Here is a 14,215-nt window from a genome sequence, read left to right on the forward strand (position 1 = left end):
CTGCCAGTGACATTTACACAGTAATCGGTGCATTTTTATAGCATTGATCGCTGCATAAATGTCTATGGTCCCAAAAATGTGTCAAGTGTCTGATATGTTCACCGCAATGTCACAGTCACAATAAAAATCGCAGATCACCGCCATTACTAGTAAAAAATAAAAATAAAATAAAGATAAAAATGCCATAAATCTATCCCCTATTTTGTAGACACTATAACTTTTGCGCAAACCAATATACGCTTAATAGGATTTTTTTAACAAAAAATATGTAGAAGAATACAAAATACTAAACTAATGAAGAATTTAAAATGTTATTTTTGGATATTTATAATAGCAAAAATTAAAAAATATTGTTTTTTTCTTACTTGTCACTCATTTTTGTTTATAACACAAAAAATCTAAGTACGCAGAGATGAGAAAATACCACCAAAATAATTTTGTGTACAATGTCGCACGACCACACAATTGTCAGTTGAAGCGACGCAGTGCCGTATCGCAAAAAATGGCCTGGTCATTGAGGAGGCAAATCCTTCCGGGGTTGAAGTGGTTAACTGAACCAGCTGAAGTTAGAAGCTGATTGGCTACCATGCACAGCTGAAACAGATTTTGCACTCTCCAGTTTTAGGCCGAGTTCACACTGGTATGACAAATGCTTTGACATTGGGAGCTCATGTCGCATGACGTGTGAACATCAATGTTTCCCTATGGGAGCCGTCTTAATTGGTCCGACACAAGTCGGTCCTACTTTGAAAATGCTCCCTGCGCAACTTTGATCCTACTGCAGCCCATTGAATATCACTGAAGTCGCATCAAAGTGGGATCACCATCTTGACTGATCTGACTTTGTCATGCAACTTGTGCACCGATGATCTTGAAGGAGAACTTCACGCCAAATAAAAAAAATAAAATGGCATACCAGGCCCTTCTGTCCGGTATGGATTTTAAGGGGAACCCCCATGCTGAAAAAACGGAGTGGGGGTTCTCCCCAAAATCCATACCAGACCATTATCCAAGCACACAGCCTGGCAGGTCAGAAAAGGGGTTGGGTCGAGCGAGCGCCCCCCCCCCCTTCCTGAACTGCACCAGGCCGCATGCCCTCAACATGGGGGGGTGGGTGCAGGGCAGGGGGGCCCTGCGCCCCCCACCCCAAAGCACCTTGTCCACATGTTGATGAGGACAAGGGCCTCTTCCCGACAACCCTGGCCATTGGTTGTCGGGGTTTGTGGGCAGGGGGCTTATCGGAATCTGGAAACCCCCTTTACCAAGGGGCCCCACATCTCGGCCCCCCACCCTATGTGAATTAGTATGGGGTTCATTGTACCCCTACCCATTCACCTAAAAAAAAAAGTATCAAAAATAAAACACAGTACACAGGTTTTTAAAATAATTTATTAAGGCAGCTCTGCCGTCTCTGTGGTGTGCCACTACTTATATTGGCATGGGGTGGGGGTCACCGGGTGATGTCACCCGGAGGCCCCACCCTTTATGATTTTAATGCCCGGGGCATGATGGGGGGGTGAGGTCATAAGGGGAGGGCCTCTGGTGACCCCGTCCCATGCCAGTATAAATAGTGGCACACCATGCACCTACATTAGCGTGAGAGAATGTTGAGTCAACATCAGAAGAAGAACAGAGGGAGAACACTGCGGAGAAGACTCAGCAAAAGAGCGTGAAGATAGCGGAGAAGACAGCGGACAGGGGGAGAAGAACTGAAGAGGGCTAGAAGACATCAGCAGAGAAAACCCGCAGAGGGGAGAAGAACCGGTAGAAGATGTCAGCGGAGGAGTCGGAGAGGAGAGAAGAAATCGGAAGAGACTACAGAACTGCCTTAAATAATTACTTTTAAAACCTTTTATTTTTGAAATTTTTTTAGGTGAATGGGTAGGGGTACAATGTACCCCATACTCATTCACATAGGGTGGAGGCTTCCAGATTGCGATAAGCCCCCCGCCCGCAGACTCGGACAACCAACAGTCGGGAAGAGGCCCTTGTCCTCATCAACATGGGGACAGGGTGCTTTGGGGTGGGGGGTCCACCCCCCCATGTTGAGGGCATGGGGCCCGGTAGGGTTCAGGAGGGGGGCGCTCGCTCATCCCCACCCCCTTTCCTGACCTGCCAGGCTGTGTGCTTGGAATAAGAATCTGGTATAGATTTTGGGGGGGGGCTCCACACTGTTTTTCCTGCGTGGGGGTTCCCCTTAAAACCCATACCAGACCAAAGGGCCTGGTATGCTCTTGGAGGGGGAACCCATGCTGTTTTTTTTTTTTTTACATTATGCGCGGAGTTCATCCAAAAGATTCATACCAGACATGGTGCCTGGTATTGTCAGGTCTCAAAGTTGGATCCCTTTTCATTGAAGTCGGACGCATGTCGGACTTCAAGTTGCAGGGAAAAGTTGGATCCAAAGTGGTACATCTGTCGTGCCATACCAGTGTGAACCCGGCCTGAGTAAATCTTCCCCATTACATTTTTGGTTTTGGGTTTAATACCGCTACTACTACTCCCATCTAAGCTGAATCTTTCTGCCAGAAGCTGGCAGAAAGATTAAGCGTAAAAATGCTCCTTTTGATGCATAATTGCACTAATTTATTCATGTTTACAGTTTTACAGCATTTAGACGTATATACAGGTAAACTAATTCTATTGGCTAGAATTTACATATGTGCGTAAATTATGTGAGCAAGCTTTTCCCTGAGTGCAGATTTGGGCATTTTACTTTGTGCTGTAAAATCCAGATCTAAGCACCACAATGTGCATGGGCTGAAATAGAGCTGCATTCAGAGGCATAAAAAAAATGTAAACTACCTCTTGTGTCTTTGAGGCCAACGTGTTTTTGTTGAACCACTTTTTAAATAGGAAATTATTTTCTTTATTTCTGTTATATTATATGCTTAGAATTTCCATTAAAAATGCCTTTTTATTGTTTCAGCCCCTGTCACACCACCAGAAATCCTTACTTTGGAGAAGAGAAACGGTTTGATTTTCATTTTGTCACCCCTGAGATATTCGAGGATATGACATGCTCTGTAAGCAATTGCCATTTTGTGTAAACAGGATTTTTAATAGTGTTCTTAATTAGCATGATACATTGTATTTCACCTAATGTAAGTGCGCCTTTAAGTTGAAAAACATTGAAGTAAAGCCTATACCTAGCTAACCTTAAAATGTTCAGCCTGCTTCAGTCCGGTCATGTGATCCCCTGTGTCAGCCAGTGGTGACTGCAGTAGAGAGGAGAGTGCTGGACAACAGCTGAGAATTTCAGGAGCAGTGATGTCACTCATAGGTTCCCATGTCCCAGCCATAGTCGGGGCTCCCTCCAAATGACAGTGCTCATGCCTTGCAATAGATTATTCAGTCCTTGGTCGCTGTCACAATGAAACTGCAGTGGGGTTGCCTACTTTTCATACTCCAGACATTGGAAGTATGAACTTTCAGTTATATAAAAAAAAAAACACTTTTATTAAATAAGTACTTGTGCCGTGCTTTCATAGCGTACCATATCATGGAGCTGACATAAATGTTAATTGTAGAATAAAGATTGTGTATTTATATTTAAAACTATATAATGCATCAGTTTAAAATTAATGGACTTAAAAATGAATTAAAATCTCCACCAAGCTATTGAAGTTCTTCTTTAAAGTAGGGATGGCTAGCGTAAGGGAGGGTTATAACCCCTGTCAGGTTTTATTTTTCTTTACGATCTGCATCCCATTTGGGGAGATCTGTGTCCCATTGAAAGATTCCCTTGCTTTTAGGTAATAACCCATTTAAGATTTTCTTTCACTCTTGGTGATGTAGGTAAACAGAACCCATAGAGAAGGTGGATCTCCCAGCGGGGACAGGCTTTTTGCAAAACGGAAAAAAAAAAAAAAAGTATTTTCTTTAGTTATACTTTAACTCTAAATACAGTAAATTGGTGTTACAATTTAAGCATTATCAATATCATTATCAATATCAATTATCAAAGAAACTGCATCATACCGAGCGAATATCCTAATCTAGATTCAGTATAAGTGGCAATAATTATAATGTAGTAATATGTTTTTTAATGATAGAGAAAAATGAGTACTGTCCGTGATACTTTTTTTTATTTGCACTAACATACAATTTTTCAGGACAAGCTTTCGGGGTATGTCCCCTTCTTCAAAGTCCAAGCAGTACTGATTTACAAATTTTTAAGCAGAATGTAAAAACAAAACAAAAAAAAAAAAAACACCTCTGAGGGAAAGAAGAGAAAAAAAACAACAAAAAAAAACCACATACAAATCAATGGCAATAAAGATAACAGAAGAGTTAGTGAGATAAGACAGAGGGAGAGTGATCTCCCACAGGTGTGCATAAACTGTCTTCTTTATGTTCCTTGATGGTATGTCTGTGTAAATTCATCCTACGAGGATGAATTTACACAGACATACCATCAAGGAACATAAAGAAGACAGTTTATGCACACCTGTGGGACATCACTTCTCATGAATTTACACAGACATACCATCAAGGAACATAAAGAAGACAGTTTATGCACACCTGTGGGACATCACTTCTCACAACCGGACCACACTATAGAAGACCTCAATGTTTTAGTTCTTAGAGGGAATTTCAGAACTATCCAGGAAAGGAAAACCTTTGAACTAAGAATGATAATTCTTTTTGACACAAAAAATAATGGTCTGAATTTAGATATAGGTTTCCTTACTCATTATACTAATGTTTTACAACCCCCTCTGTGACTAGCACCCCCCCCCCCCCCCTCCATTCCATAGCTCTCCCTCTGTCTTATCTCACTAACTTTTCTGTTATCTTTATTGCCATTGATTTGTATGTGTTTTCTTTGTTGTTTTTTTTCCTCTTCTTTCCCTCAGAGGTGTTTTTTTTTGTTTGTTTTGTTTTTACATTCTGCTTAAAAATGTGTAAATCAGTACTGCTTGGACCTTGAAGAAGGGGACATACCCCGAAAGCTTGTCCTGAAAAATTGTATGTTAGTGCAAATAAACAAAGTATCACGGACAGTACTCAATTTTCTCTGTCACAATTGCACTAATACGGCTACAATCAATAAGTATTTTAGATAGGAGCAGGAGTTTTTTTAACCTCCTACAAGCACACCGCTCCAGTGTGAAAGCACTCGGGCTTTCACACTGGAGAGAGAGGAGCGGCGCTATGCAGGCACTATTTTTAGCACTGTAAAGCACCTCAGTGTGAAGGGGGTCTAAAGGATTTCCTCCAGTATTGGCTGCATACATCATTGCTCTTGACTGATTCACTGATAGTTTAAACAGTTGACCATGCCTGCATAATTTATGTCAGCATGGCCACTTGAGTCCAACTCCCACCAGGAGCATATGTCATGGTGAATCAGTAGTACAAGTTATAAATTACCTACCTGGCAAAATCACCTGGTATTATTTTCACAAGATCTACAGATTTCAATTCATTGAAAACTTTTTTTGAAATATATCTGTGGTCCCAGATGGTGATCACAGTCATTTGAGAGCAATCATCTGACAAAGCCATGTCTCTGAAGCTTTGACCACCTTGAAATATGCATCACAGATGGCTCACCCTGTCAGAGATTTCACTGGTGAAGTACACAGAATATATAAGACACGGCTGGTGATTGAACACTCCAGCATTTGTTTAAAAAATAAGTATCTAGTTTGTATGGACTGAAAGTTTAATAATGTAAAAAATGGGACTATCTGACATAAATACTTCATGTTACTTACCAATTCACACCACTTATATTTGAGTTCTCAGTGTTATCATTATATTGGTAATATATGGTTTTGTCGTCTTCTAGGGTTTGTTTCTCCTGACTATGAAATACAGTGGTCACTACTATGGTCTGAGCGGAGAGGCCGTGGAGTCTGTTGCCAGAGAAGGTCTTGCTTGCTGCACTCACATGGAAATAGAGGTATTTCTTGCATTGTATTTTCATAAATCCAGTTAGTCTACAAAGTGTGATTTGTGTTTATTTAGTACTGGTACTGGATCACATGGACTGCTATTTTATTTTTTAATCCAGTGCCAGAGATTTTCTCCTTCCCTTCCACTATCCTCCATGGGCATAACATGCATGCTGAAGTAACCCATTATTGAAAGATCTTTCAGCATTTAGGTCCTGCCTGTACATCTAGCTAAAGTAGTGCAAAGAGTGATGAGAATGTGCAAAGTGCAGTAGCCTATGTCCACTAATCATCATATTTCAGTTTACTCTGGACAGATGTAGTTGTTCAGGATTATAGCTTGTGGACCCTTATGAACCTGTTATGTCTTAAAAAAGAACTCCACACTGTTTAAATAGAAGTAATACATATGAGATAAAACTCTATGATACTAAACTATTACATAACAATAACCCTTTTATTTTGTATAAGATAAAATAAATACATTTATGACATTATTATTATTCAATGTACTTGTATAGCGCCATCAATTCACGCAACACTTTACTTATGCATTGTACATTCACATCAGCCCCTACCCTCAAGCAGTTTACAATCTAAGGTCCCTATCTCACATTCATATACTAGGGCCAATTTAGATAGAAGCCAATTACCCGGAGGAAACCCACGCAGGTACAGGGAGAACATGCAAACTCCAGGCAGGTAGTGTCGTGGTTGGGATTTGAACCAGCGAGGCGAGAGTGCTACCCGCTACACCACTGTGCCGACCAACACCTAACTAAAGTAGGCCTCTGTGCCCCCATATGACTTTTGTGTCATGACAATTGAAATTATGTTTACAGAAATACGTAGAGGAACATCAAATATATAGAGAAGCATCCAACTCCAGCTGGATTCTGCTCCCATGGTCATTCACTGAGGCTGGGAGCTGATCTGGTTTGTCTTGCTGACAGATAAGTACCAAGAATGTGGAAGATCAGCACAGAGCTGGACTGTGGAAACCTTTCTTAGTTTAGGAAATGCCACATTATACAGCTCTTACACCTTTTTTTCAAAGACTCATCAAAACTCTGAAAAAAAGTGCATTTAAGCCTGAAATGCATTTTGGCTGCACCCTGTGCAAAAAAATGTAAAGCAGAACTCCAAGCAAATGTTTAACACATCTTTCAGTACACATCAGTAGAATAAAACAAGTGTTAGGCTTATGAGATGTGAAATGCTATTGTAAGTGCCTTTATTTCTGCTCTATATGGCTATTTGCAGCTCTATTATAGTTCAAACCAAGCAGAGAAGTAGGAGGAACTCAAGAAGCAGTTCAAATTACTATCACTCAAATTTTATGTACATGAAGAACCTACAGTTATTGGCATGGGTGCCAATGATTAAGAAAGACAAGCATAGATAGCCTCAAAGGAACCAAGAGGATGTGAGTATCAGGAGTAAAATAGGACTAAGAGCGGGTGACCCCCATAGTGTAGTCATTATTTAATGCTGTAATGGTTCTTCTTGCCAGTAGTCAGCAGGTGAGGCCAGCAGATGCTGGTATGTGGTGATGTGGAATGTCCTGTGACCTGTGTTCCCCTCCATAGATGTTATCTTAGAATTCTGGCACTTAGAGATCCACCATTACAGGGGGTTTGCATTTACTTCACATACCTAGCCATTTACTGAACTTTCCCTGTTGCTTTGCGTTCTGCACTAAAAATATAAAATAATGTATGAAACTGACTTGGGTTGATATCCATGTTTTAGGGTGTTAGAAGTTTGAAGAATTCCTACTTTAAACCCCGCTACATCTTGCTCCTGCCAATGAACAAGGAGAAGTATGAAGGCTGGCTGAGGAGGAAGGGTTTGTTTACTAGACCTGAGATAGATGTTGCTGTGTCTAGAGTGGATATGTATATAAAGATTCACCAGGACTGCCCAGGCTACTTTGATGCAGTCATCAACACAGGTAATAGCATTTTATTTCCTTCTTTTTTTACACTTTAGTACAGACATCTTGCAGCATGTAATATGATCTAATATATAAATTTCTTATGTGGCCAAACGTTTGTGAACACCTGCCCATCGTACCTATATGACCTTGTTAGATATCCCATTTCAAAACCATAGGCATTAAATATGCAGTTTCCCCCTCTTCCCTGAAACTATAACAGCCTTTGTGAGGTCAACTACTAATGTTGATCAAGAATAGCTTGCTTGCAATTGGCACTACAATTCATCCCTAAGGTGTTCAGTAGGGTTGAGGTCAAGGCTCTATGCAGGTCACTCAAGGTCGTCTACACCAAACTCATCAAACCATGTTTTTAAGGACCCTGCACTGTGTACAGTGTAATATAGTCATGCTGGAACAGAAAGTGGCCTTTCTTAAACTGTTGGCACAAGATTGGAATGCACAATAGTCCAAAAATGTTATTGTACTGTTTGTTGTAGTATTCACAATACTCTTCACTGGAAATACCTTTACTTAATACACAAGAAGGGCATCTATATACTTTTGTCCATATAGTGTATTTGTATTATTTACTAATAAAAAACAAAATATAGTATGAAAGATATTTATTGCCTTTTGTTCTTTGCACAGATGATTTAGATGAAGCCTACAGTGAATTAAGATTGCTTGTTAAAGAGTACCTGGGCCTGACTGAGCCAGGACAATCCAGTCAGAGCTTAACCAGAGCTAAATCTGGAACTGGTAATTATATTTATGCAATTCATAGTAATACAGCAATATACAGTAGAGATAAATTATTTGGCTGTTATAACAGCCAAATAACGGCAATTTTAAATAAATCATCGTTTTGCTGTTGTAAGCATTCTCTACACTTCTAAGATGTATGAATATTAATTTCCATCATTCTTTGAATAAACATGCTAAATCAATCAGCTTGATATAAATATTCTCAATATGTGCACATTTGTTAACCAACTTTTTTCTGGGATTGACCAAATATGTATATTTAATGTTATAATGTTCATGTTTAATTGTCTATATCATTTTTCTGAAGGAAAAAAAAAAGTAGAACTTTTTGTGTTAGTGGTAACCCTCAGTTCAAGCCTACTACAGCAGGAGGCTTCACCCCTTCTCCTCTTTCCTCTAGGTTATTATTTATATACTAATCACTAATCGTGCCAATAAGTCCATTCTGTTCCTATCTAATTACTTCTTTTGTCCTCAACAATGTCCTTCTTTTCTCTCTATATGTCAATAATTTACTCAGGAAGGCTTGCACTGATGGGCTAGATTCAAATGAATGTAATTTCTGGGTTTCTGCCTATCAGGTTTAATGGTTGTTAAAGGGGTTGTAAAGGTTCGCATTTTTTCACCTTAATGCATCCTATGCATTAAGGTGAAAAAACATCTGACAATACTGCCCCCCTCAGCCCCCCATTTTACTTACATGAGTCCGTTCACCTGGTGCTCTTGCACCCGGTGTCCTCTTCGCTGCCCAGCCTGGCCATTTATTGGCTAGAGTGGATGGATTAAAAGCAGTGCAGCCATTGGCTCGTGCTACTGTCAATCACATCCAATGACATGGTGCGCCGGGGGCGGGTACAGTGAGGGGCTATAGCTGCCGGCCGTATCACGGAAGCGCACCCGCAAGAACTAACCACCATGCGAGAGAGCTCACATGAAGGTGGTTAGTTCTTGCAGGGAGGAGCTGAGACAGCCGCTGAGGATCCCCAGAAGACCAGGTTCAGGGCCACTCTGTGCAAAACGAGCTGCACAGTGGAGGGGATTGTAACATGTGTGTTATTTTTAAAAAAATAATAATAATTGTCTTTACAACCCCTTTAAGTAAAACCCTATCATTTTGAATAACAAGAGTTTCTACTAATCCTTATTGCCAGTTCTGCCTAAAATATTCTGATACTTCTAATGAAAAAAAGTTGGACTCTTGGGCCCTGACTGTATATTATTTCTTTTAAATATACTTCTAGGCTATGAATGTTGAACAAACCTTGGAATATAGTATACAGTATATAAATCATGTAATTGATTGCATTGTTTCTGAGCAGGAGTGGAAATCGGTGTGTTCATAAAATAAGATGGAAAATCCTGTGAAACTTAACCTGCCAGTTAGAAACTAAATTAGAAAGAAGTATATCCATCTTCATCTGCACAAGCTCATAAATGCATTAAAATATGCTCTATAAAAGTTCTTTACAGTAAATCAGCCAATGTGCAGGGTTCTAACTCACAGAGAGTGAGTAAAAAGTACTAACACCTCTCTTGGGTCAACTAGACCAACACCATGGTTCACATGTGAACCTGCACCATTGGGAGTGTCAGACCAAAGTGAATTAAAGATGGCCATACATGGATTGAAATTTAGTTGGTTCAGCAGGGACCGGCTGAATTTCAATCGATGTGTGCCCACTGTGGTAGAAAAAAATCTGCTGATGGACTTCTGTTCAATCACCCTGTTGGTATTTTTTCACTTGATCAGTGCCATAGGCAATAGGCTGCAACATTGATTTGTGCATTCTGATGGCGGGATTCCCGCATCCACATCCAATACGTGGATGTGGGACTTGGATCAGCTTTTTTCATTCAACTGACTGGTTGAACAAAAAAACAAATGTCCCAAGTATGGCCAGCTTAACTTAACTAAACTGCACCAACATTCCTTGTAGTAACACAAATAACTTTATGGATCCATGCACACTAGCTTATTTTTAAGCTCCTAGCAGCTAGTTTGAGTGTGTTTTTTTTCTGCCTCTAGAAGCAAATAGTGTTATTCTGTGTGTCCATGCACACTGTTGTAAGCTAGAAGTGTTTTTCCAGCTTCAGCAGAAAAAAAAAAAAAGTTTTTCTTTGCATTTTTCGGAGTGATTTGTCAGCTGAAAAAATAGCTTACAGCTCCTAGAAGTCTCTAAACACTGTTAACTGCTGCTAAACACCATTTTCCAATGTTCTTTTTTCTTGCTAGCGGCCCACCAGCGTCCTTAGCAACAAGTGAATAGCTGGTTCAAAAATTCTGACGGACCTAGAAATAGAACATGTTTTAAATCTTTCCAATGTAATCAATTCCTATCGGGAAAATCGTTCGTCTGTATGCTGTTCCGATGTACCAAATACGACGCAAGGGCAGCTATTGTATATGGCTATTGAACTTCCTTTTCTAGTCCCATCGTTCAAAACGAACGGACTGTGGTGTGATCGTGTGTAGGCAAGTCCGTTCGGTCGGAACTGTGTCAGAAAGACCGTCAGAGTTTATTCTAATGGAAAGTCCAGTCGTGTGCGTGTGCAGCATAAGAGGAAAAGTGCACATACTTTTGGAGATATTTCCTCTCACTTTCTGTTATATCTTCAGAATACAAAGTAAAGGGAGCTCTCCCTAGCAGGAAAGACACCACAAAAAACCCCCAAAAAAACAGAGTTCTTCGCATTCCCTACGCTAACTGCAAAGAAAGTTTTTTTCCTGTACATACAATTATAGGTCAACATTAATAGCATTATATAAAATGTATTTTTTCCATATAACAGAGTATCTACTTCTCTCTTTTTGAAATACTGTATGCCATATATTGTAAAAATGTAAAAGTATTGACCTAATGTTATCTCTTATACATTTAGATTCTGGGAAACCTCTGACTGGATCCTCGGCAAATGATGCTACTAAAGGCTCCCAGAACAACACCTACAATGCATTTCAGGATTCTGCTGCAAGAAATTATTCTGCTAGAGTCTCAGCCAAAGTTTCCTCTCAAAAAACACCTGCAGTAAAGTCACTCTTTTAGTCATTACCAGACTGTATATCATTTATATGTAAATATATGCCATATGTTTAACTGTGATTATTGCTTTCAGGAGGAGGCCTCTGTTCGTAGACGTCAGCAAGCAGCAAGACAGGCTTTAGTAGGAAAGACACCTGGAACATACACCCAGCTGTTTCAGAGGTGAATTTAATAGTTTTGTAATAGAATTGAGTATGGATGCAAGCAACATAATGGGCCTGACTGAGCCTGACCTGGCAGATTGAATGAATATGAGTGAATATCTGTTTATTTCTGATGTTATATGTTTGTAGAGGTCCAGTAACTGCTCCAGCAACATTGGGCACCCACCGCCGCCTTCTAGACCCCACATCATGCTCGTCAATGAAACCAAGTGGTAGTAACGTAACTGCAGATCGTAGTTTCCCACCAGCCAGCCCTGACACCAGGTAAATCATGAAGAATTGTGCTTAAAATATCAGTTTGGGTAGAGTTGACATTCTGAAGCATATATATGTTGTAAACGTTGACCTAATATTAATACAATTTATAATAGCTTAATTTTGGCATAGATATTGGCACTTTTTAAAAAGGTTACATAGTCAAATCCCATATCTTGTGGATCTAAGGAAAGGCAAGCAAGTGTTTTCTCCACCTGCACTCTCACATCCTGGGTTTTTGCAGTGTGGCAAATGAACTGACACCCTCAGTCATCAGCACTCGACCCTTAGACAAGGTAAACTATTGACACAGTATTCCAAATGCTAATACTATTACAAAATACTATGCTGAATCAAAATGCTGAGTTACATGATTGCCAGTGCTAATATATAGAGCAGCCCCCTTTGCCAACCAAAATGGGGTATTAAACATTTTTTTATACTTACTAGGCAAAACGGCACCTGTCAAAACATAGTAGTGTTTTTTTGTGTTTTTAAGGAGAAAGTACAACTAATGCAGTAGCACTAAGGCTGCATTCACACCTGAGCGTATCGTTTTCAAGCAGAAAATCGCGTGAATTTACCGTGATTTTGCAGTTTTTTTTGCAGTGTTTTTTTACCGCGATTTGCAGAGTTTTTACCGCGATTTGCCGTGATTTTGTGCAGGGCAAAAAGTCACCAATGTTAAAAGAAGAAAAACGCCCAAATCTGCTCAATTCGAGCAACATAAAAGGGTCCGGAACTTGTTTGAGCTTCAGGTCTTTGGCTTCAGGCGACATGGAGTGTAGATGTGAACCATCTCCATTGAGAATAATAGATTTTTTCCCCTCTAGCGTTTTGTAGCTTCAGGCTTCAAGCTACAAAGCACTCAGGTGTGAATGGGGTCTTAGTGTCTCAAAATGAGATAGATCAGCATCAATGAATACTATTTTGAATAGAGCAAATCAAACTGAATTAGGATGATCAGCAATGCAAAAACTGCATTAGCCATTAAACTTGCACCAGTTGGCAAATGTATGAGCATGGCCTAAGACATAGGACCATAGAAAAGCATAGTTGCATAGTTAGGTTAAAAAAAAGACACAAGTCCATCAAGTTCAACCACAAGGAAAAAAATAGTAAATAAATAAATTGAAAACCTCCATAAATCTCTATAAACCTCCATAAACATAAATAAATAAATTGAATCCAGAGGAAGACAAAAAACCTCCTAAAGCATGGTCCGTTTTGCACCAAAGAGATGGAATTGTTCTTTATCCTCTAAAGCAGTTGGATATTTGCTAGATCAACAATCTCTGGAGTTATTATTTTCTCTTACGTTCACCAACTGACACAGCTCCTTTCTTAGACCATCGGGACATCCCCAAGCAGTGCCAAAAAAGCTCTCTCTCTCTCTCTTTATTCTTCTCTTTCTACCTCTCTTTCTCCTCCCTCTCTCTCCTCCCTCTCTCTCTCCCTCTTTCCCTCTCTTTTTCTCCCTCTCCCCCTCTCTCTTTCCCTCCCTCCCTCTCTCCCTCCCTCCCTCCCTCCCTCCCTCTCTCCCTCCCTCTCTCCCTCCCTCTCTCCCTCCCTCTCTCCCTCCCTCTCTCTCCCTCCCTCTCTCCCTCCCTCTCTCCCTCCCTCCCCCTCTCCCTCTCTCCTCTCTCCCTCCCTCCCTCTCTCCCTCTCTCCCTCTCTCCCTCCCTCCCTCTCCATCTTTCTCTCCCTCCCTCCCTCTCCATCTTTCTCTCCCTCCCTCCCTCTCCATCTTTATCTCCCTCCCTCTCTCCCTCTTTCTCTCCCTCCCTCCCTCCCTCCCTCCCTCCCTCCCTCCCTCCCTCTCCATCTTTCTCTCCCTCCCTATCTTTCTCTCCCTCCCTCTCTATCTTTCTCTCCCTCCCTATCTTTCTCTCCCTCCCTCTCTATCTTTCTCTCCCTCCCTCCCTCTCCCTCCCTCCCTCTCTATCTTTCTCTCCCTCCCTCCCTCCCTCTCTATCTTTCTCTCCCTCCCTCTCTATCTTTCTCTTTCTCTCTCTCTCCCTCTCTATCTCTCTCTCCCTCTCTATCTTTCTCTCTCTCTCTCCCTCCCTCTATCTTTCTCTCCCTCTCTATCTTTCTCTCCCTCCGTCCCTCTCTATCTTTCTCTCCCTCCCTCCCTCCCTCTCTATC

General features: G+C 40.8%; 1 protein-coding gene across 2 annotated transcripts in view; it reads left to right on the forward strand.

Moving 5' to 3' along the window:
• LRGUK (leucine rich repeats and guanylate kinase domain containing) overlaps positions 1–14,215 on the forward strand; it is a 127,205-nt gene that overhangs the window by 97,453 nt on the left and 15,537 nt on the right. For both annotated transcript variants that reach the window (XM_077473021.1, XM_077473022.1), the window contains 7 exons: positions 2,930–3,026; positions 5,798–5,911; positions 7,656–7,857; positions 8,491–8,601; positions 11,488–11,633; positions 11,722–11,810; positions 11,942–12,076. In XM_077473021.1, the coding sequence (XP_077329147.1) occupies positions 2,930–3,026; positions 5,798–5,911; positions 7,656–7,857; positions 8,491–8,601; positions 11,488–11,633; positions 11,722–11,810; positions 11,942–12,076 (894 nt within the window). The remainder of the gene's footprint in view (positions 1–2,929; positions 3,027–5,797; positions 5,912–7,655; positions 7,858–8,490; positions 8,602–11,487; positions 11,634–11,721; positions 11,811–11,941; positions 12,077–14,215) is intronic.

The sequence above is a fragment of the Lithobates pipiens genome, unplaced genomic scaffold, assembly GCF_037356315.1.
Source record: "Lithobates pipiens isolate NorthernLeopardFrog02 unplaced genomic scaffold, aLitPip1_a1.2 Scaffold_8, whole genome shotgun sequence".
Lineage (NCBI taxonomy): Eukaryota > Metazoa > Chordata > Amphibia > Anura > Ranidae > Lithobates > Lithobates pipiens.